The 21,198-nt window shown below is 40.2% G+C and overlaps 2 protein-coding genes and 1 long non-coding RNA gene across 9 annotated transcripts in view; 2 read left to right on the top strand and 1 right to left on the bottom strand.

Moving 5' to 3' along the window:
• The window catches only part of LOC132795219 (protein Wnt-4), a 110,498-nt gene that overhangs the window by 3,421 nt on the left and 85,879 nt on the right, over positions 1-21,198 (top strand). The window lies entirely within an intron of this gene.
• Positions 1,401-17,674, bottom strand: LOC132798422 (protein Wnt-6). The gene is made up of 4 exons (XM_060810277.1): positions 15,975-17,674; positions 4,909-5,129; positions 2,228-2,712; positions 1,401-2,157 (listed from the first exon to the last, which is right to left on the bottom strand). The coding sequence occupies exons 1-4, from the start codon at positions 16,034-16,036 to the stop codon at positions 1,696-1,698; spliced, it is 1,230 nt and encodes a 409-aa protein (XP_060666260.1). The 5' UTR covers positions 16,037-17,674; the 3' UTR covers positions 1,401-1,695.
• Positions 6,808-8,850, top strand: LOC132792903 (uncharacterized). Of its 6 annotated transcripts, none has more exons than XR_009633055.1 (7): positions 6,808-7,069; positions 7,124-7,239; positions 7,336-7,400; positions 7,463-8,250; positions 8,305-8,420; positions 8,484-8,571; positions 8,645-8,850. It is a non-coding gene; the product is annotated as an uncharacterized LOC132792903 (long non-coding RNA). The 6 variants fall into 6 exon arrangements; XR_009633052.1 differs by having other exon boundaries at positions 6,809-7,069; positions 7,310-7,400; positions 8,645-8,843; XR_009633054.1 differs by having other exon boundaries at positions 6,809-7,069; positions 7,294-7,400; positions 8,323-8,420; positions 8,645-8,842.

Below are 21,198 nucleotides of genomic sequence, written 5' to 3'. Positions count from 1 at the left end.
GAGAGAAGACGACACATTCGAGTCTTTATATAAATGCATGCAGATACAGTTTTGGAAGTCAAGCGGTTTGCATTTGTACGATAAATAAAATGAATGCGATTGTTAATTAGTTGTTGCTGTAGAGCTAAAGATGCTGCTGATGTTTCTGCTGCCGTTGCTGTTGTATCTTATCGTCGCATGGGCTTGCCTCTCTTGTTGGTCTCTCTCTCTCTCTCTCTCTTTCTGTCTCTCTCTGAGATTGACCTGGCCCAGTCAGTAGACAGAGTAGGTAATGGAATGGAATTTGGGCATGTTGGGCATCTGCTTGAGGCATTTCATTGCGTTCCTCGAATATCAAAGCTAAGCTGAGATTGTTGCCGAGAATGCTAAGCTCAGATAATCCAATTGAAATTGTTTTGAAGTCGATAGAGTTGAAGACTTTGCATATGCATGAGCTGTAGAGTTTCTTATCAATAGAAGTCTAATTAGTTGCTCTACTTAAAAATCGCTTTAGTTTGAGATTGAATTATGGTTTGGCTATTAGTTGTAACACTATTAAGCTGAACAACAACTCGACTAATTACACTTGAAGTTGCGATGGTTTAACAGCATTAACTATTATTAATACAAAATGAAAATTCATTAACTACTATTTGATAGAAGTCATTCAAATCACTCAAATCGTGAATTGATTAAAAGTTGTTTACGTTTTGAATACGAGTCATTGGCTTCTGTTGGGGATTATTTCATAAAATCGTTGTATGATAGTTTTAATTACATGCATTTAGCGACATCTATTTGATTTTTTAATTTATGCATTCAAATCAACGATCTACAATCGGCAGTCGACTGTCGACAGTCGACAATCGATGATAATTTATGCACAAAGGCAAATCAATTTTCAGTTTTGTTCGAATGCGATTTTCGGTTTCAGTTTTGTTGCTGTTTAGGCAAATTTCTGTAGATTTTTATCTCGTGTCGACAACAATAAAATTGTGTTAATTTATGGGAAAGTCATTGAGCTCCACTCTAGCTGTATTTGCCAGATACAGATACAGCTACAGCTACAGATACGCGCCACTTATAGTTGACAATACTTACTCGTGAATGGCTGCAGGCACAGATAGAGATAGAGATACAGCTACAAAGCTATATTTATGTTTGCTGGCTGAACTTGTTTCTCAATCGGTTTTTGCTGTTGTCTTCATTAAATTACGTTTAATCATTTATGCAGATTTCAATCAATGGGCAAAGCGATTGAGATACATTTCCGTTTAGCATAAAGTCAAAGATTATTTAATTTCATTTTACCTGTTTGATATTCAATTTGTTGCAATTAATTGAAAACATATAAACTAACTGCTATATCAAGCTGTCTATCGGTAGCTGTGGAAACAATAAAAAGTTTTGAGTGTTCTTTTTCTTCTTTTTATTACAACTATTTACAAGCTTACATGGTTCATACTACGGATGATACTTATTTACAACTAGAACGACCTAAAGCCGGGCTAAAATCAACTTGATTTTTGTATTTTTGTGTTGTGTATGTATGTGTATGTGTTTTACCCTGTTTTACTAGTGTTAGTTAATACTTAAAAAATGGACTGCAGCAAAACGTTGTGTGTTTTTAAACTGTTGTTTATCACGCGAAATGGAAAGCTTTTAAATAATGTTCATGACTATGCCGAACCCAAACCCAACGACCCCGCACCTCATCTAGAGACAGGTGTTAACCGCACGATGCTCCTTGCACTTCTTACACGTCACCTCACAGCACCATTTAAAGACACAATTGCAGTTGGTCCACTCGGTGACAACACGATGCTTATACCCTCGACTGCAGCATAAATGATCGCAGCCATCTGGACCCGTCGACGTGGCATTGCATTCCCTGTCCTGTGTGCCCAAGGCCCCAGTCTTTGGGTTCGCCGTGCAAAAGTCTGCCGAATCATCCGCATAGACCAGTTGATATTTGTTTGCAGGCTTCGTGTGCGGTGTCTCGGGCATAAAACTGTTGCCGTCATTACGTAGCGCCACCTTGCGTGCCCCATCGTATCTGTCGAGCAGTCGTGCTGATATCTCACGAAATGGCGGCATCTTTAGCCAACAGGTTTTCACCGTGCACGATCCGGACAAGCCATGACATTTACACTCCAAACGCATTGAATCGCGTATAGCCTAAGAATACATAATAGAGAATTGAAAGTGAGGCTTGACTTAGCTGTTAAATGCTGCTGCTGCTGCTTACCAATCGTCCGGCATTATTGTTGTGCAGTTTGACCAAGGTGCCGAGATCGCTGCGACGCTGCCGTTGCTTGGCATCGAGAAAGGCACGCGAATGTCGCAGCCCAAAGTTCACATTGTCACTGCAGCCGCCCCATTCCCATTCGCCCTGTGGGAACTTGATGTTGTCCCAAAATTTGCGTCGCCCTCGCCGGCCACCTGGCCTATTTCTATTGCGTTGCCTGCCCAGCATAATGTCCGTCATGTTGCTGTTATTTTGGCTGTTCTCGTTGTCAGCACGTTGCGGTGGCAACTGTTGGCGCAGCTGTTGTCGCTCCAACGCCTCTTCGGCGGTTGCCGCATTCACCATTTGAGGTTGCCCGCCATTGCGGCGCATGTGCGATTTATCGCAGGAGCACTCGACTAACTGCCCCATGTTGCAAGCCTTGGTTACCGCATAGGTGACGCCCGCTGCTGTGATGGCATTCACAAAGCCCGTTTCTCTGGAGTCTGTGGAAGTTAGAAAGGAGGATTTAATTAAAGAAAGTAAATACGATATTCGAATTTAAATTTAAATACATATTTTAATATATCGTCCAATTGTTGCAAAGTGAAATGAAGAACATTAAGTTTAGTTCAGTATCTAATGAAAATTTGTTCTAATCTGGTAAAATAATAGAATATATATATATATATTATGCATTAATCATAGTTTATCGAAAATGGGTCAATATGTTTCCTATCAATATTCTTCTAGTTAAAATGGAATCAGTTTTTGACAAGCACTTCGATAAAAATTATAATTTTCAAGCTTTACCTACTCTGAGATTGCAGAAACTTTTTGCAAGCAATTAAATCTGTTTAAGTATGGGATTTAACTTGAGCTTAAGTATTTACAGTCCATTTAGCTGTTAATTATCACGTAAACCAGTTTGTAAACTTAAGTGATATTTACATTTACAGCTATTGCCTGTAAGTAGCCCATAAAGCATGGCCATTAATTGACAATTGAGTTAGAGTAGGGCTTTAAAATGAGCGGATTATCTGTCCGGAGATGGCGATGGCGATGCTGATGCCGATGGCAATAGCGATATCGATATCGATTTATGTATAATCGATGGTGATTAGCTGTTGTCAACACGCGTCGTCGCATGATTGATGTCAATTTGCCAGCTTAGGTGACAAAATGATTTATTATTGCCACGATAAACGATCGCTGATTGTGCTCGAACTCTATGCAAATCAGTAACGAATGACTCCAAGTTTGCCCTGTCATCGACATCGACATCGACACTGCACTCTGCAGTCACGTTTTAATGAAATCGAAAATCGCACTTGTAATCGCAACGATTTGCATGCGCTCGTAATGCGAGCGAGTTGTGTCCAATGTTCAGAATGGTGAGAACTGAAGTGAGAAGGAAGTGTAGATTGAGCTGGGACAGGTGATTCGTCTTTTTTGGTTTTGTGGACAGTCACCACCCCAAAAATGGAAGGGCATCATTACATGGCCAGCACAGCCTTGCTTTGGAGACGAAAGACAGCTGTTGGAAGTCTCTCCTTCCCTCTTCCTCTCGCTATCTCTCTCTCACTCTCTCTTTGCCAGATCTTCCTCAATAACTGACAGCTTGACAAGTGACAGGGCCGCACTTTTAATCCACAAAAGTGTGTGTGAAGTGTGCAACATGTGTGTGTGGAATTTATTGCACATAATTTGGTATGTGTTTTGTTTGCGCATTGTTGTCATTAAGTGCAGATTGAGGGGCAAACACAACAGCAGCAAGGAGCTGAGCACTGGGGCTATACCTTTGACCATTTCGGGCAATAATTTATTAAAATTGACAGCTTTGTAGGCTCATTTCAGGCGCTATTCATCAGCGGGCGCAACATTTTTATTATGCAATTTGATGGATGATGCGGTCGCCTGCCGCCTGACAGTTTGCCTTTGGGCATGGACTTGGGCCTTTGCCATTGGGTTTTTTTTTTTTTTTGATTTTTTTGCCAGCCACGAAGACGCTGCAACTTTAGCTGTAATTAGGCAGCAGTGCAAGGCAGCTCCAGCTGGTGTTCAGTTGCGAGTCCCACTCAGAGTTGTTCAAGTTTAGCTGGTTTTTGTTCTCACCAGGATTTCTGACAATTTTCCAAAGCCTAAGCCAAATATGTTTCTTTTTTTTCTCTGATGTATGGTGCACATCAAAATAATAGGACAGTATCGAGTTTTAAGTATAATAATAATCTTATATACAAAAATCAATGAGAGCAAATAATTCGCTAAAATTGTTAACGTGGTCAAACAAATAATGAACTTATTCATTTTTTTGTAGTTCCAAATTTAGTGTAATATTTAAATGCGATTTCCATAACTAAACTACAACTTCGGTGTTAAGCCAAGCTATTTTTCGATTTTATATTTTCTTAATTTGAACTTTTTTATCGCTAAAGTGACAACACTGATCGCAGTTGCCTCTCGGTCTGAGTCAGCAAAGTGTTGACAGGCTGCCAAGTTGAGCTGCATAATAAAGCAGCGCCGTTTGGCCTTTGTCGTCAGTTAATGTAGTTGTTGCTGTCGTTGTCACTGTCGTTGTTGGTGTTGTTGTTGATGTTGTTGGTGGTTAATGTGAAGCATATGCATATATAGTAAGTAGGTAAGGTAGAGCAGGTATCTGTTTCTACTTGCAGTAGATACATTTGGTCTTTAGTCGCACTTACCGCGCATTAAAATTTTCCTCATGCTCTTGCGCAACACTGTGCAGTTCCAGCGGCGATTACGAAATTGAAATTCGCATTCGCGGAATCCCAGATTAATCCCATTGATGATCTCTTTGAGCAGCGCCGAATCGTGGCGGCAGATTTCGGCCAGTTTGCCACGTAGACGACGTGTCTTTTTGCACATTAGATTTGGATCGAGTAATATGTTTGTGCCCTCGGCCCTAGAATAAAATGCAAGAATTTCATTAAAATCGAGAGTCTGCAAATATTCTATAAATAAAATTTTTTTTTAAAAATACATCTGATTTCCTTAATTGCTGCAACGCTTAACACCATTGATTTATTTATTATGCTTGTCGTATTGACATAGCGTGTTGTTTAGCAGCTGCTTGGCGCCCGAAATGTGGAAGTAGACGCTTCACTCAGCGGATAAGTGCATTCAAAATAGTTGCATTTATTTATGCTGTGGTGCAGCCAAGTCAAAGAGCAGCAAACAGTGTTTCGTTTATTTGCATTGAAAAAGGAAAACACGGCGTCTAAATGGTTCTCGGCAGTTGAACTAAATATTCTCAGTTGGCGCAGCCGATGCGGCGTATACGCAATATGGCGCAGTGCTTAATGTGGCATGCATAGACACACACACTGTACTCTCTTTTCAAACACACATACTTCCAGCAGAGACACTCACACAATGCCACAGAGTTGCCAATTGTTTTGTTTATTATTAAAAGCAAAAGCAACGCGGCGGAGCTCAATAAAATTTGCCACTACGTAAATACACACAGCACACATTCACACACACACACGCATACGCTTGCAGAGAGACTGTTGCTTGCAACACCCACTTGACTTTTTAGCAATTTTCTCAATCGATGCAATTTTCGTTTTCATTTCAGCTGCAGCGTTAAAATTTAATTTAGCTGGAAAATTAATAATTATTATTGCCAGCGTACAATGTGGGTGCAGCAACAGCAACTGCAGCAGCAGCAGCAACTGCAACTGCAACATCAGCCGTTGAGCATGCGTTGCTCCAGGGCAAATTACCGATTGCCCAGGGATTCGGGTTCGGATTCAAGTTGACCCCCACTTCCCCACCACTACATCTCTATACATTATATATAGTATTTGAGTGTGTGTGCGCGTGTGTGTGTGTGTCGAGCCACTGGGCGGTGGCGGCGGCGTTTAAATTGTTTTTGTGTGCGCGCCTTTGGCGCTGATTTATGTTTTTCCATTTCAGATTTATGACTTTTTAATAGCTCAATTGTTTTTCGTTCGCATTTTTGTTGTTATTGTTATACTTTATGTACATACATCTCCATATGTATTTCTTTACATTTTTCGCTTGCTCTGTTCGCTCTTCACATTGCACATTCGCGTGAAATTTGCTTCGCTCGTGAACTTTGCACAATTCTCTGTTAAAGTACGTACTACGAGTGTGTTTAGTGCAAGTTTATGATTTTCGGGGACGGAAAGTGCGAGGTAAATAATGGCATCCCTGGCATTTTATTGGGCTCCAATGTGGCTACTGCCACACTGAGCAGTCTCAGGTTTTTGTGATTGATGTGCGGCCATAGTTTTACTTGATTTGTGTCAGTCTGACCATCTCCTCTTCCACCTCTCACTTCTCACGTCTATGTGTATTTACATGGAATTTGTGTTATTTTTAGCAATTTGCAACGCTCTACAACAGCTGACTCAGCTGACTTCGACAACACAGTCAAATCGTTATTCATCGATTACAAAAAACTGTTAACTGATAAGGAACAAGCCAATCCCATAAAATTGGTCATCGAGTTTGCATTGGATATCACGGCGCTTATCTACCTTTGGTTAAAGAGCAATATCTTGATATTGGGCAAGCCTATTAACCTTTTTCTTATGGGGTTTTCAAGTGTCTCTGATAATATAAACTATATTTAAACACTCAGTACACTGTGATTCTATAAAAAGATTACATTTCTTTTATAAAATTTTTTATGAAAATCCACTTTTAAGAGTTGATTCTAATAAATTTGATAGATCGAAATCATTATGTGCAATTGTCAATCATTGGCTTGGCTGGATCAGCTTTGCTGCAGTCTTCGAACTAAAATTAAGATATTCTGTGCTTGGACTATTTTACATTCCATAATTTTTTTCGGTGGCTTTGGGTATTCAGCATGTAAGTCATTAGAATTGCTCCACAGCAAAAAGACATATTTATTTAAAAATCTAGTTACAGAATGCAAATACGATGAACCTTGCAAAGCTAATCTGTATAAGGGCTTTTGCTTTCTGTTATCTGTAATCCATGTGGCTGCAGGGATAATTATGTTAATAAGTTTTCTGTCAGTAAGTGTTGATTCACATCACATTATCAAATGCTTCGGTTCTTCTTATTCGCAGCAATATCTCGGAACAGAATTTAAAGAATCAATTTTTGTTTAGTGTCGCTCTGAGTACATTATTTCCTCTGGGAGCTCTACATAATTATCCGTTGGTGTATTTGATTAGTATGTTGATGTTGGAAATTGAATATCACACTGATTATTATGGGTTTTTTAATTGTTTTCAGTATGTCAAGTTGTCTTCATAGTATTTGCAGTGAGATATAGTACTACAATGAAACGAAATCAAAACGTCGTGGACCCTGCATAAAATTTTGAAAATTTGACAAATTTTTGCTAAATAATAATAGCATAAACTTTTTATAAGCAACTTATCAAACCTGGTGCAATTTTCAAGATTGCTTCATAAATGAAAATTCCACTTGGTCTGATTAATTTGCATTTGCAATTAAATTTTATTTGACAGTACATTTTTTTGTATTTTTGAGTGCAAAATCATTATATTTAAAATTAAATGTAGTATATGATAATCAATCTTAGAAAATTAACCTGACATTCGCGATCGTTAATTTATACGTAATAAAAATGATCTGATTAATTTAGAACAGTTGAGTTTTTTAATGCTTCGTTATAAATCAGAAAAATGATTCGCTTAGTACAGCTCATTAACTACAATATTGAACTAGTTTAGATCCATCAAAAACTAAATATCTATAAAACGTGGCAACATTTTCGTATATCATTCGTTTTGCTGCGTTTGAAAAGTTTCTGTATTATATCCCAAAATCGATATTGGTGCGATTGAATTGATTAAAAAAAAAAATTAAATTATAGTCCGTGTAAATCGAGAATGAAATTAAAATTGTACTGTCAGAAATTTATTCCTGACCTACTTCGTTATCTAAACTTAACATGGAATGCGCCGGTTTTACACTGCGACGTCAGGCTATATTCTTTAGTATTTGGACAATTGTCCATGGTGTGGTTCTGCTAATTATCCTGGGAACACTAAGTAGTAAGTAAAATATGTGATAAATTTGTTTGATTTGACCTTTAATTTTTATCCCAGTTATTCAATGGGATATAGAAAGTTTGAAATACAAACGTATCTATCACTTGATGCTTGTTGGTTTGTCAATGGTACATTTTATGTCGGGTATCTTGATGTTAATTGGTGTCTTAAAAGTAAGTTTCGAATACTGTTTCTAACTATGTAAAGTTTCCTTATTTTCTAATTTTTCTGACTAGAGTTTAAAGTATATATATATACCTGGATTTATATTAAGCTTTGTAATGCCAATTGTGACTGTGAATTCGGTTCTAGTGTATATGATAAGTAAGAGTGATTTATTAGTGTTTTATTGGTAATGAAATATTCGTATTAAATTAGTTTTTATTCTATTTTTCAGTACTACAATTTCTCTTTACGCTGCTCGCTTGCAGATATCTGTGTTTTGTGTGAGGCGTGAGTACCAAATTTGATATATTTTCGAAATCCACTAACGAGTTGTTGAATGTCATATGAAGACAAGCAAGATTGTGTAAATATGTGAATATTTTGCATTTATGGGAAATATTCTAATAAAAATTTCAGTGAAATTTGTCTCAATGCTAATACATTTGTGACCAACAATAATTGAATCCATTTTTTTTTTATTATACCATCCCATTTCCAATTCAAAATATTTCGATGCTCCAATTTGCCCACCTGGATCGCACTCTGGCCACCTGGTGGCCATGCCCTTGCTTCGTTGCCTTTCTATCTCTCTCTGTCATGGTATCTTTCTGTCTTGGTTTGTTACTTTGGTTGTTGTGGCCCTGTGGCGATCACTCGATCTCGATGCGAGCTAAGAGATTATGACAACTTAATAGCTACGAAATCTTTAGAAAACAAATAGAGCAAACAGACACACACACAACACACAAACTCGCACACCTCAGCAACAACTCTACCAATATGTGAGACCGCCAAAAGTCAAACAGCAAGAGCATAAATGATAGACGCGCTTGTAAACAGCAACAACGAAAGCAACAACAATAAGGCGAACTAAAAACAATTGAAGTTCACTGGCGAACGATGATGGTGATGATGATGATTAAGATGATGATGATGAGATCGCAATGATTCGGATCTCGAAGTCGATGCGCAGATGACTGGAGAGATCTAAAGAACTCCAACTCAAACACCTTTCAAGCGTGCAGAGCGCGTAACCACACAAGTTGCCAGCAGCCAGCACCAACAACAGCAACAACAACAACAACAAGAGCAACAACAGCAAACACGGGGAGTTTTTGGTTAAGCGGAAAATAGCCGAGGCCGATGATATGACGATGATGCTGCCGATGCCAAGATGTGGCGGACTCTCGCAGTCGTCGTCCGTTCCCCGTCTGTTCGACACTTTTTGGTTTTTGAAGTTGAAGTTTGCTTGGCAGCAACAACAGCAGCAGCAGCAGAAGTCGAGGCAGCAACTGAGACAGCAGCAGCAGCAGCGACGCCAGCAGCGCAGCTGTCGGCAACTTGAAACGGCAAAAACAACTTCAGTCTGCCAGTCCCAGGTCCCAGTCCAGGCAACTGGCAAACTGGCAACTGGCAACACTTGGCCGCGACGTATCTTTATTTTGCTTTCACACAAACGAAAGAAAAGAAGCGACTCCAACATCAACATCCAAGAGTGTGCCCTATTGCAGTTGTTGGTGTTAGTGTTGATGTTGTTGTTGTTGCTGTTGCTGTGTTGCTTTTGTTGTTCGGGTGTCGTTATAGGCCTCAATGGATTTTCAGTGATTTTTTTCTTTGATCAAAGTGCCCGGTTTGGTGGTAGCCACTGACAAGTGGTTGAAATTTCCCATACCCAACCCATGCCACGCCAATCTGATCACAGTCCAGTGCTCTCAGCTGTGTGCTATACACTAATGCCACAAGGGCGTCTCGACTGGTCGATTAAGTGTGGCAAAGACTACATTAAATTTGCTGTAAGAGATTACTTAATACGCATCTTATTGATGGCATAATTAAGAGGTTTATTGTATGAGGCAGAGTATGTTTAAGTCGTTGTCCTATTAACGTTTTTACTTTCCGCCTTGTTTTCTATGTAAATAGACAGTCACAATGGATGCAACTTCGATTGATTGACTCATTTTCGTGAGTTGCTGTCGACGTTGCCAGTTGCCCGTTGCCAGTTGGCATCCCTGCCACACATACCCCCGTGTCAGCTGCCACTGCGCCACTGAGTGCGTTGCAGTGTAAACAAATCAACGACTTAAACCACTTGTCAACATGCGAGTGGCAAAGTATTTAAACAAAGCGGTGACAAGTGAATGAATGGCTGGCTGCCTCTCCGACTTCGACTCCGACTACGGCTCCGATCTGCAGTTGGCCGCCTGGCCGCCGCAGATCCGCCGTTTGGGCCAAGACAAGTCAAGTGCTGTTGTGGCTGGTCAGTTTTCAATTTACGCGCACAAATATTTGTCCGCAGAATGCCTCAGCGCAAGTGCTGATCTCTTGTGCACACACACAGAAAACTGGACAAAGCAACGAAGGAGTGGGAGTAGGGAGACGGGGAATAGAAGGGAACGTTAAGGAGAACGCGAACGCGGTAGGCTGGCGTTTGATGTGGGCGGCAGCGTTGACAATTGATTAGCCAGCTAACAGCAGCAGCTTGCACCTAAAAGGTGTTGACATGACTTAGAGCCAGACCAGGTTTTTTTTTGCTTTGATGATGGGTGTGGCAGCCACATCGTGTGTGGGCGTTCAGCGTGCGACACGCTGCTTTTTGGCACCTTCGCTCCACTCCGCTCCAAAGTGTTTGTCATTTGGCAATTAGGAAATTAACATGTTAGCGCCGCCATCAAGCCAAAAAAAAAAGAACAGATAAGTTCATTATTAAGCCAGCTAAACTTATGATCATAATGATGGTAATAATGATAATGTGCATCCTGTTTGACACTTGTGGAATGCAGAGCGTATGTTCCCAGGCTCTGGGGCATGTGCATGTCCAATTGCCGGCTGGCTAGCTAATAATTCAGGCATATTTACTATTTGGCCTTTGTCTTTGTTGTCAGGTCTTTTAACAAGCTGCAAACCTGAAGATGGGCGACACATCTGACATCCAGCCGACAATTTCAGGACCCCAAAGTCCAAGGCAAAGCCATGGATGTGGTTGAAGACAAAGACGACATCAATCTTTTGGTGGCTGGCGCGCAAATTGCGACAACGTTTAACTTAATTATAGCTCAAATAGGCGTTGCCACACCGTTGCAACGTTGACGTGGACATGACCATGTCCAGTTTTGTTGCAAGTCTTGGGCTGTGAAGCTCTGTGAGAAATCTGGGCTTCCTTCAAGCTATGCCACAAATTTATGTGACATTAGATAAATGTGTGCTGAAAGCGTTGAAAGCAGGGAGTGAGATTTTTTATATGAAATATTTATGACAGCGCAGAGAATCTGTGTGGTTTTTTAATGGTCATAGGATTCCCCAAGTTTAAGTCGCTTCAATCTTTCTCTAAAAGTTCAATCACTTCCTTGAATTGTCTTTGATTATCTGAGTTTATTTTAAACCCCTTTCTCTCTGCTCACTTGTGAGTCACTCTCACACTCTTTCGCTCGATGACAAGAAGAATTGTTTAGGGCCTACACCTAGACCTAGACCCTTCTGTTGGCTTGTCAGATGGCAGTCCTTCAACTTGACCCATGTCTCAATTGTTCTTGGTCATGCGTTTTAATTATGATGCAGCGAGTGAGACACGCAACTGACAATGTGACAAGAGGCGCAAAGACAAATTAACAAAATAAACAAATCGCATGACTTTTAATTAAAAATCTTGTTGGTTGCGAGGTAAAAGCGACTAGAAACCCGTGCCAAATGTACCCAGCTGCAACTTTCGTTGGGTAACTACAAACGTAATAATAGTAGCTACTATTGTTGAGAGGCATCCGTTTCTCAGTTCTGCGTTTGCCAAGTGACGAAAGTTGTCGATGCCCCTCGCTGTTGGTTTGGCTGTCAGTCTCTCTTCACGGCATCATAATCAAGTCGTCTGCATTAAATTTTGGCAATTGGCCGAGTTTTGTACGCTTGTTAGCCCCATGTAGTATGGCTAACCTAATCATATTGGGGGTGTATTTTTTTTGTGGCTCATAAACTGTGCCAATTTTGTGGATGGCTTTGCTCTACTGACACACACACACGCATTGAGAGAGAGAGAGAGAGAGAGAGAGAGAGAGAGAGAGAGAGAGAAAATGAGAACAAGAACGAGCACGCGGCGTATGCGCAATGTTGTTGATGTTGCCTCCCAGAGCGAGTCGATGTTGGAACAACAAACGCATCCAACACACAGCTTGAGACTAAGTGCCACTGACACACTGTGTGTCTCTGTGTGTATGTGTGTGTGTGCTGCTTAACCCATTAAAGCCTGGCGGGTTTTAATTGCCATTTCACATGCTGTGAGTGCCAAAAACAAAAATACTATGAATGAACCCTCTGAATGAATGAGAACCTCCCAATCAAAGTGTCTTCGAATGAATGAATGAATGAAAAACAGGAAACGGCTATCAAAATAGATGCAGATCAGAGCATTGCTGCAAATGTCAAATGATTCGTTGACGGAAATGAGCTCATTTAATTTGAAATCAAATTGTAAGGAATAGATCATAATTTTGCGATTTTCATCATTATGAGACAACCGAACGATGTGGCGATGTTTCTGTTTTTAATTAAATTCCAGACACATCAGCAAAGCGCATTTGCAGCAATTTGTTGTAAGTTCTCTGTAATTGGTTTCGACTGCTGCTGGCCAATGGAATTTCCATTCATTTAACGGCACATCGAGCGTCTGCTCAGAAAAACTCATTGATTAGCATCGCAATATAATCATTTGATGAACTGCATTCGGCTGGAAAACAACAACACACATACTGAAATATCTGAGTTGATTATTGGTATATTTTGCAAAACCCCGAAGAATGAGAAAAAAATACATATATACATTTTTGAATTTAAAATATAACAATAAAATATTCTTTAATTTTATTGTATCATATATATTTATAACCACTACCCATGTTGTAGAAGAGTATTATAACGTTGTACCTGCCAGAACTATGTGTAACAGGCAGAAAGATACATCTCCATAAAGTATGTATATTCTTGATCAAAATCAATAGCCGAATCGATATAGGCATTAATTTTGTTTCAAATGTTTACCACGCCCACAAATCGATTAAAATAAAAATAAAAAAGGTAATTTTAAGGCTTAGATTCTTGAATTTTGGTAAAGACAATAAAAATTATAATTTTTATGATTCCTGAAAATGGCAATCGGATTATTTAATTATGGTATATTGAGTACTATATGGTATATTTTTAATTTAGGACTATTTTAAAATACCAAACAAAGTAGTCGGTATATTTATGTTGTGAGGTATATTTTTGGTATATTTGTATAATATGTTTTTAATAAAAATGGGTATCGGATATCTCACAGACGAGTAAACTCGACTGTAGCTATTTTTTCTAAATTATTTTACATCCTATGACAAAATGCTGATCAATAAGTAAACTCTATTATGCAAACAACTTTATAGTCTATCTGGGTGATTTATCGTTGGCCCCTTTAACTGATTCCCCCAACATCTTTAACACCCTTTTATTTTTGCTCTGGCCAGTCCGTCACTCTGTCGTCACGGACCGCTTGTTGTCAACGCATTCGTTGGTTTAGTCTGGCGCCCTTGAACGGCACAGATGAAGCGTAAAAATGGCGCATTCGTTCGATTGCGACTTTTTTGTTTTGTGTGTGTGTGTTTGTGTATTTGATGGCAACGAGATGATTGTCATCATCATTATCATCATGATTGGGGGCGACATCAAACGCGTCGACAGCTCGCGAAACTGAACTTGAGCTCTAATTATTTAATTAATTTATTGCAAAAGCTTTCAATTGAATTTAATGCGCTCCCCAGTCGATAGAGGCAACTCTCTCTCTCTCGTTTTCCGCCCCTCTTCTGATCTTTAATGTTGCAGGTGGCCTCTTTTGGTGGCGGTTGCGACTGCGGCTGCCTCGCCCAGTTGCACAAAACTCAAATAAAATTAATGCAAAACTGTTTGCTTTTGCTGGCTTGCTGGGGGACCCGTCATGCAGTCTACGCCACGCGACGCCTACGCCACCCTGCCACGCCACGCCCCCTAATAAACGAAAGCATCTGCCCCCTATGAAATGTTCCTCCGTTCATCCTCCTCCTCCTCTTTCTGCTCATGCTTTGGCGTGAGGGAAAACGGATGACAAATGCGCCTGGCAAAAGTCAAGACATTGCAAATTTCGTTGGCGCTGACAGCGACAATTTTTCTACCTCGACCGTTTGGCTGTTTGCTGTTGCTGTTGCTGTTGCTGTTTCAGTTGCAGCAGATTCATTGATGCCACTTTGCTGCTGGCAAATACTTTTGGCAGCGTGTATAACTTATGTATGCGCCTCTGCTCTCCCCGTCAGCGATTGCATCGTTTGCGACACTTTTCATTCTATTTGATGTCGGTTCCCAAACATGCGCTTTTTTTATTTTATTTTATTTATCTTGGCCTGTAATTTCGCGCATAAATTCAAATGCAGCGCCTCCCGTCGTGATGGTGGTGGAGGGGTGTCTCTTAAATTTCTTTATTTATTTTGGCTGCACTTTTTCGCATTTTGGGTTTTTGCGTATTTTTGGCCACGTTTTGCACGTCCCCTACAAAAATTGCCATGTAATTAAATCTAAATCAAACGTCACATTTTGAAGGTCCCTCGCAGACGACATCGTCCGCTCGATTGGCTCTGCCCGAATTTTGTTGTTAGCTTTGGCTTTGACTCACCTCAAAACCTCCGTAGAACTTATGTCGCTTGCAATTTCCCACTTATTGCATTGCAATTTTCTATGTATGCTTTTCTGGTTCGATTTTGCTTTTTTGTTGTCGTCAGCGACCCATACCCCAAACCGGAAACGGTTACGCCAATCTCTCAAGCTCATATATTGATGAGATCTGACACACTGTAGAGCAGCGTTTGTAATGGGTTTTTTGGCATTGAAATCAACGCAAACGCAACGCAACGCAACGATAAACGCACAGCAACATAAATTTTACTTGAACGGGTTTGTCGCTTGCCAATCTATATAAATAAGGCTGATCTCAAGTCGTTGGGACCTGGGAAAGTGGCTTCAAGTATAATCAGAGAGTATTTTTGCCATTGCTTTGGTCGAGTATCATAATATAAATATTTATTAGATCATTTACTAAATTCATATAGCCAAGTTTACCTATTTTGTGCTCCTAATCGTTAAATAATTAAACTGCTTGTGGGTTTCATTCATACTTGCTAAACAAATAATTTGTGATGTATTGTGTGTGGTGAATCATTCAGAAATAACCATTTTATCTCTTATTAGCTCATCTTCCTTTTACAAATATTAGAACAAATACAAGTCCGCTAAAACAACGAATCCAATTCTGGACTGTTGTTAGGGGCATTCAAATTTATATTTGTGCAGCATAAATATATTCATTTGGAAGAATAAAAAAATAATAAAATCATTTTAGACAAAAATATCGATACTCATTGATAGGCATCATAATTTTATATTTTTGGATTCTATTTATAATTTCTTAGTAAAAATCATCTAGTTAGGAATTCGTTAAGAATATATTGTATTTTATGTTATTGATCTTACACTACATTTTACATGCGATTTTATGATTAAGACTCAAATTGTAAACTCACCAGCCGAATCCCGTCATTGGCATTGCAAATATTAAAATTGCAATTACCATGAATAACCGCATATCGGTCCGAAGCCGCGAATAGCGGCAACAAACAATTGTGTCCCAGTCTCTCGAATGTTGTTGTTGTTGTTTTTATGTTTTAGTTGGCGTTTTGCAGCTGCTGTTGTTGTTGTTGTTGTAGCTTAGTTGTTGTTGTTATATTATTTCAGTATTTGGGCAGGTAGTTAAAGGCTTTTTATTGCGGCCACGATGAGAGTGCGCGAGCACGAGATTTGCTTATTTGAATATTTCGCAAAACGAAATTAAAGTAAAATAAAAAAAAAGGCCCACAAACCCCACCAACGAAATCAACCAACAAAAGTTTCAGTTTCTGACGCGCGAATTAATCAAGCGTTGAGTTGAATTTGAGTTTGAGTTTGAGTTAAGTTAACTTTCAGTTCGATGTGGCGTGAAGTGAGCATAAAGTGAAGCTGGAGGTGAGACAGGCGCACTTGACGTATTCAGGCGACAACACACACATCGCGAAGACGACGATCCACCGCGATCAACAATCAACATGAGACGATCACAAAGATCACAACGAGTTAATGGCGACGACGAAGATGATCTCTCGCGGATTCTTTCACTTTTATTTTTATTATTTATTTATTTTATAAGTACGTTGCTGCTGCGTGATCTCGTACGCACACGGAGAAAGCTGGCGGCGTACTGAGCAGCGCCCAAGGAGCCGAGTCGAGGCAGCCACGACGACGTTGTTGCCGTTGTTGTGTTGTCCAGGCCAAAAAAGAGCGAATCGGCCACAGTTAGCCAGCCAGGGCCCAAAATGTGAAACAGCGAATCAAAGCGCAAAATGTTGAAAAATAGTTGGAAGGGTGGAGCCCCATCCAAAAAATATATACATATATATATATATTCGTATGTACGATCAGACGTGGACGACGCGGTGATCGGTGATCGGCGACGCGAGGGTAGCACGAGGGAGGGAGAATTTTTTTGCACAGAGGGAGAGACGTGTGGGGTACCAAGTTCTTCTTCTTGGAGTAGCGTAAAAAATGAAATTAAACGCGCGCTTTAATCAAAGCGCAGGCTCTGGCTAAAAAGATGAAGCTCAGCTTCCAGTTTCAGATTCAGACTGTTTTAGTGTGTGTTTCTTTCATTTTTTCTTTTTTTTTCTTTTTTTGTATTTTATTTTTCGTACTTTGTGGTTCTTGTTCTTTTTGCTGGTTTTAGCGTATCCTTAGCCAGTTTTTCCCATGCTCCTCGGCCCTGGGAACCCGACAAAAATGCACAAAAGCAGCAAAAAGCGACGCAACGGCGATGTTGAACGAACTCACGGGGAACACACACTCGCGATCTTGTTGTAGTTGTTGTTGCTGGTGTTGCTTGACTGTTGTTGCACTGTTTGCTGTGAATTTCGGGTTTTTGTTAAGTATTTTTTTTGTTGTTGTTTGGTGTATCGAAACTCTCGTGTTCTGTTCCGTTGCCGGCCACAGCTCGCGACGCTCTGCGGGATTTGAAAATAGTGGCGCACACTTTTCGTGTTTGTTTGGCGAAAAACGCTTCGCAATAATCATCTAATACGGTGTGTGTGTGTGTGTGTGTGTTTGTGTGTCTTCCGTCTCCGTTCTGCGATCAGCGATCTTCGGTCTCCCGACTACGTCAACGTCTCCGTCCGGACTGCGACTGCGACTACAACGACGACGACGACGATCGACGCTTCTGGCTCTGCTCTGACTCTTGACTGATCTGCGTCTGCGTTTGGCATCGGGAGCACAGCACAACACAACACAACACAAAAAATAAAATGCCGGCTATAGGCTATGAATGGACTCGGACGCGGACGCGTTTCGTTCTGTTGATGTTGCTCTGATTATTGTTGTTGTTGTTATTGTTGTTGTCGCAGTCAAAAAGTCTCTTTAGCTGCCGCCGACGCTGCTGCTGCTGCGGTTGCTTTTGCTTTTGCTCTTGTTCTTCTCGCCGCTCTGTTTAGAAGCGTGAAAATTTATTTCACTCATGCGCGTACTGTGCGCTCTACAACAACAACCGCAACAAAACATTGGCAGCAAAACCAACAACAACAACAACAACAGCAACAATAATGACGACGTCGCTGTCGCCGTCGACGTCGCTGTTATTTGTTGATTTTTTGAGATATTTTCTAATGTATCTGTAGATATGTGTAGATGTCTTGCGTTTGTCTGTGTGTTCTGCCCACTGGGCATACAGTTGCCGCCAATTGTATGCGTACCAAATACTAAATTGCACATTAGCAATGAGATAATGTTTAATTTATTAGGATGCAGATATCGCGAATAGCGAGTCATGCTTAAACTTGTAAATTTACTGGTGATTTCTAAGCAAAGATTACAATTTTAATTATTAGCATAAGTGCCTACCTCAACATTTGCTACGTTCCAATACTATTGGCACTCACTGTTAACTCCTACACCGCCTACCTACCAACCTACCAAAGGCATTATTAGATCTCTTGATATCCGTCTCACTGATATCGCTCTTCCCCCACTTCTTGTTGCTCTCTTTTTCTCTCTCTCTGTCTCACGCTCGCACGCTGCTGCACCACCGCCACCCGCACCGCCTTTTTCGGGCAGCCGCAAATTGTTTACACGCGACAAACTTGTCATCTGTGTTGTGTTTTTTATGTGTGTATTTCTCTGGCCCGGCGATAAAACCCCAAAAAAGGTTAGCGACTTTGTCTCTGGCCATGTTGATGATGTCTCCGACTTTGCTCTCTGTTGTGTTGTGTGGCGTTGTGTTGGGCTAGGCCAGCCGGGGCAACGAGCAGCAGGTAACAAATTGTCGACCCAAAAGTCGCAGGCTCGTAAAAACTGTGCCACTTTGTACTCTTTTGTGTATTATACTTCACAGTTGCCTCTGCTCTACTCTGCTTTGCTTACAGTCAGTCCATTCCATTCCACAATGGTTCACATCGGCATCGCCTCATCAACATCGCCATCTCTCGATCTTCATATCCAACTGGGCACACACACGTTCGCGTAATAACGCCTCGCTTTCGTATCTGGCCGGGCTAATCATTCTCAAATACAATAAAACAGATTTCATTTCGCCGAGCTCGCTCCGACTCTCGACTCTTAAGTCTCAGGCGTCTGCGTCAGCAGCAAAAGTCGAAGCTGGAGGCAGCAGCAGAAGCGGCAGCAGAAGCAGCAGCATTTTGCTACCAAAAGCTTAGTCAGTCAACAGACAGCAGAATTTAGAGCATGGCGTGTTAATCTCGTGCTGCTGACGGGCGGACGGCGCCTCAGTCACATAACAAACCGCCCTCACCTCCTCCATTTGCCCTTTTACTTAAGCTGTTGTATACCAAACGCATCTCAACTTGTGACAAAAATGAATCTTTCTCGAATAATGAGTGCTCTTCTATTTCAGTTTTCAAAGTGAGGAAACTAAATTAGGGCTAAGTTAATGAGTTAAAATATTAATTTAAAAAATCAATCTACTTTTCAATCAATGATGTACTCCTTTTTTGCATTTTATGTGAATTCCTTTTTTGAGTTGATGTGACTTCTTACAAAATAAAGAAATATATTATTAATTTTATAATCTATTTTATTTCCTAATAATTATAAATATTTGCTTGAAAAATCACTGGAATGTATTACTAATCCTGAGGTATTCATTTTGATTTACATTTGAACCAAATTAAGTCTTCAGTTTGGATTCGATTTAATTTATGGTAATTTGACAATTAAAACGATTTACATTTGATCATTAAATTAATGATAAAATATTATACATATTTGGTATTGAAAAAACACTTAATTGAAAAGCTATTCTTAGGGATTGCTTTATCTTTCAATTGAAAACACAAGAGAACTAAATTGGAGTTCAGCGACTTAAGAAACGTATATTATTTCAAATGTGTATCGATTTAATGAAGCTTATTTCCTTTAATTTCCAATCCTTTTTCATATTTATTAACTTTTTTTATGCCTGCCCATTCTTATGGATAACTTTTAGAGCAACCCACTTGCTGACTCGACGCATAGGCCTTGGCTCGATGATCTCGATTAGCTTTATAGACACTCCAGCTTTCCAGCTCTCTGGCATTACGTATATGGGCTAATCGGTGCTTGTTAGACGCTTGATGCCTTGGCGATCTTTTTTTTATATTTTGTTTGTTTATAGAACATTTCAAAGTTATTTTTCGTTGAATTTTGTGAGTGGCTAAGAGATTTCAGCATCATTTTGTGTGATTGCCGTTGATGTGTTTTGTTATTGTTGTTATTGTTGTTGCTGCTGCTTATTTTTATTTAGTGAGTGGTATTTATGGTTTATTAGGCTACATTCGTACCACTGTGCGTATGCAAACGATATTACTTTTTTTTTTGGGGCTGGCGTTCTAAAGTTCACAAGTTGTCAAAATGTTTGTGCTTGCGAGTTATCTGCTCTGTTAACACATTACCAACACTGACATAAATGTGATCGTTTGTGTGTGTGTAAATGTGTAGCTGTTAGTATTGTTGTTGGTGTTGTTGTTATGGGTTTGACGGCGCTGATTCAACAAATAAACAAAGCGCAAAACTTTCCGAGGCAAGCAAATATGTCTATTAAATGAAAATAGACACTGACGAACCTGGAAAAGCGCTGAAAATGTTGCCCACCACCGTATCGCTTCGTGCCGTCTTGGTTTGCTGCTTGCTTAAAAAACAATAAAAATCCGAAAGGCATCGAAAGGCATCGCAGTATCTGGTCATGATTAATGGATGCCAAACGCAACGCTTGTGAAATGCCATAAACAATGTAGATACTCTCTCTCTATCACTCTTTCGTACTCAGACTACCCCTCGATCGGTCGAACAATTGCACTTGGCTTCAATCAAATTCAAAATCAACTGTCAAACATGCTTCACCTGTCTCAAGCAGCAAAGTGGGCGGCCAAAAGGGTAACCAGGTATCGCTTGCAGATCGACACAATATGAGTGGGAGGTGGAGAGTGGAAGGGGGATTTTGGTTTGTAGATTTGTTCGCACTATCAATGGGTCATAAAATTTTTATGGACCAGACCATACGCGCAGCATACGCAGCAACAATTCATTTAAGTGCCTTCCTCGTAATTCTTCATAAACTTAAAGTCAGCTAAAATAAACCACAAGCGATCCACATCATTTCTCTATGGATATCTGCATCTATCAGAGTGTGCGTGTGTGTGTGTGTGTGTGTGAGTGTGAGGGGGTGCTCTGGTT

The sequence above is a fragment of the Drosophila nasuta genome, chromosome 2L (assembly GCF_023558535.2).
Source record: "Drosophila nasuta strain 15112-1781.00 chromosome 2L, ASM2355853v1, whole genome shotgun sequence".
Lineage (NCBI taxonomy): Eukaryota > Metazoa > Arthropoda > Insecta > Diptera > Drosophilidae > Drosophila > Drosophila nasuta.
Note: the sequence above shows the minus strand (reverse complement) of the source record. Positions and strands in the feature narration are given on the sequence as shown.

What these genes read in the sequence shown, in the direction of transcription:
- LOC132798422 (XM_060810277.1), bottom strand. Translation starts at nt 16,036, where the DNA reads ATGCGGTTATTCATGGTAATTGCAATTTTAATATTTGCAATGCCAATG. An exon ending in CCAATGACGGGATTCGGCTG is followed by an intron (nt 5,130 to 15,974) that starts GTGAGTTTACAA and finishes ATTTTATTCTAG; the next exon opens with GGCCGAGGGCACAAACATAT. An exon ending in ACAATAATGCCGGACGATTG is followed by an intron (nt 2,158 to 2,227) that starts GTAAGCAGCAGC and finishes ATGTATTCTTAG; the next exon opens with GCTATACGCGATTCAATGCG.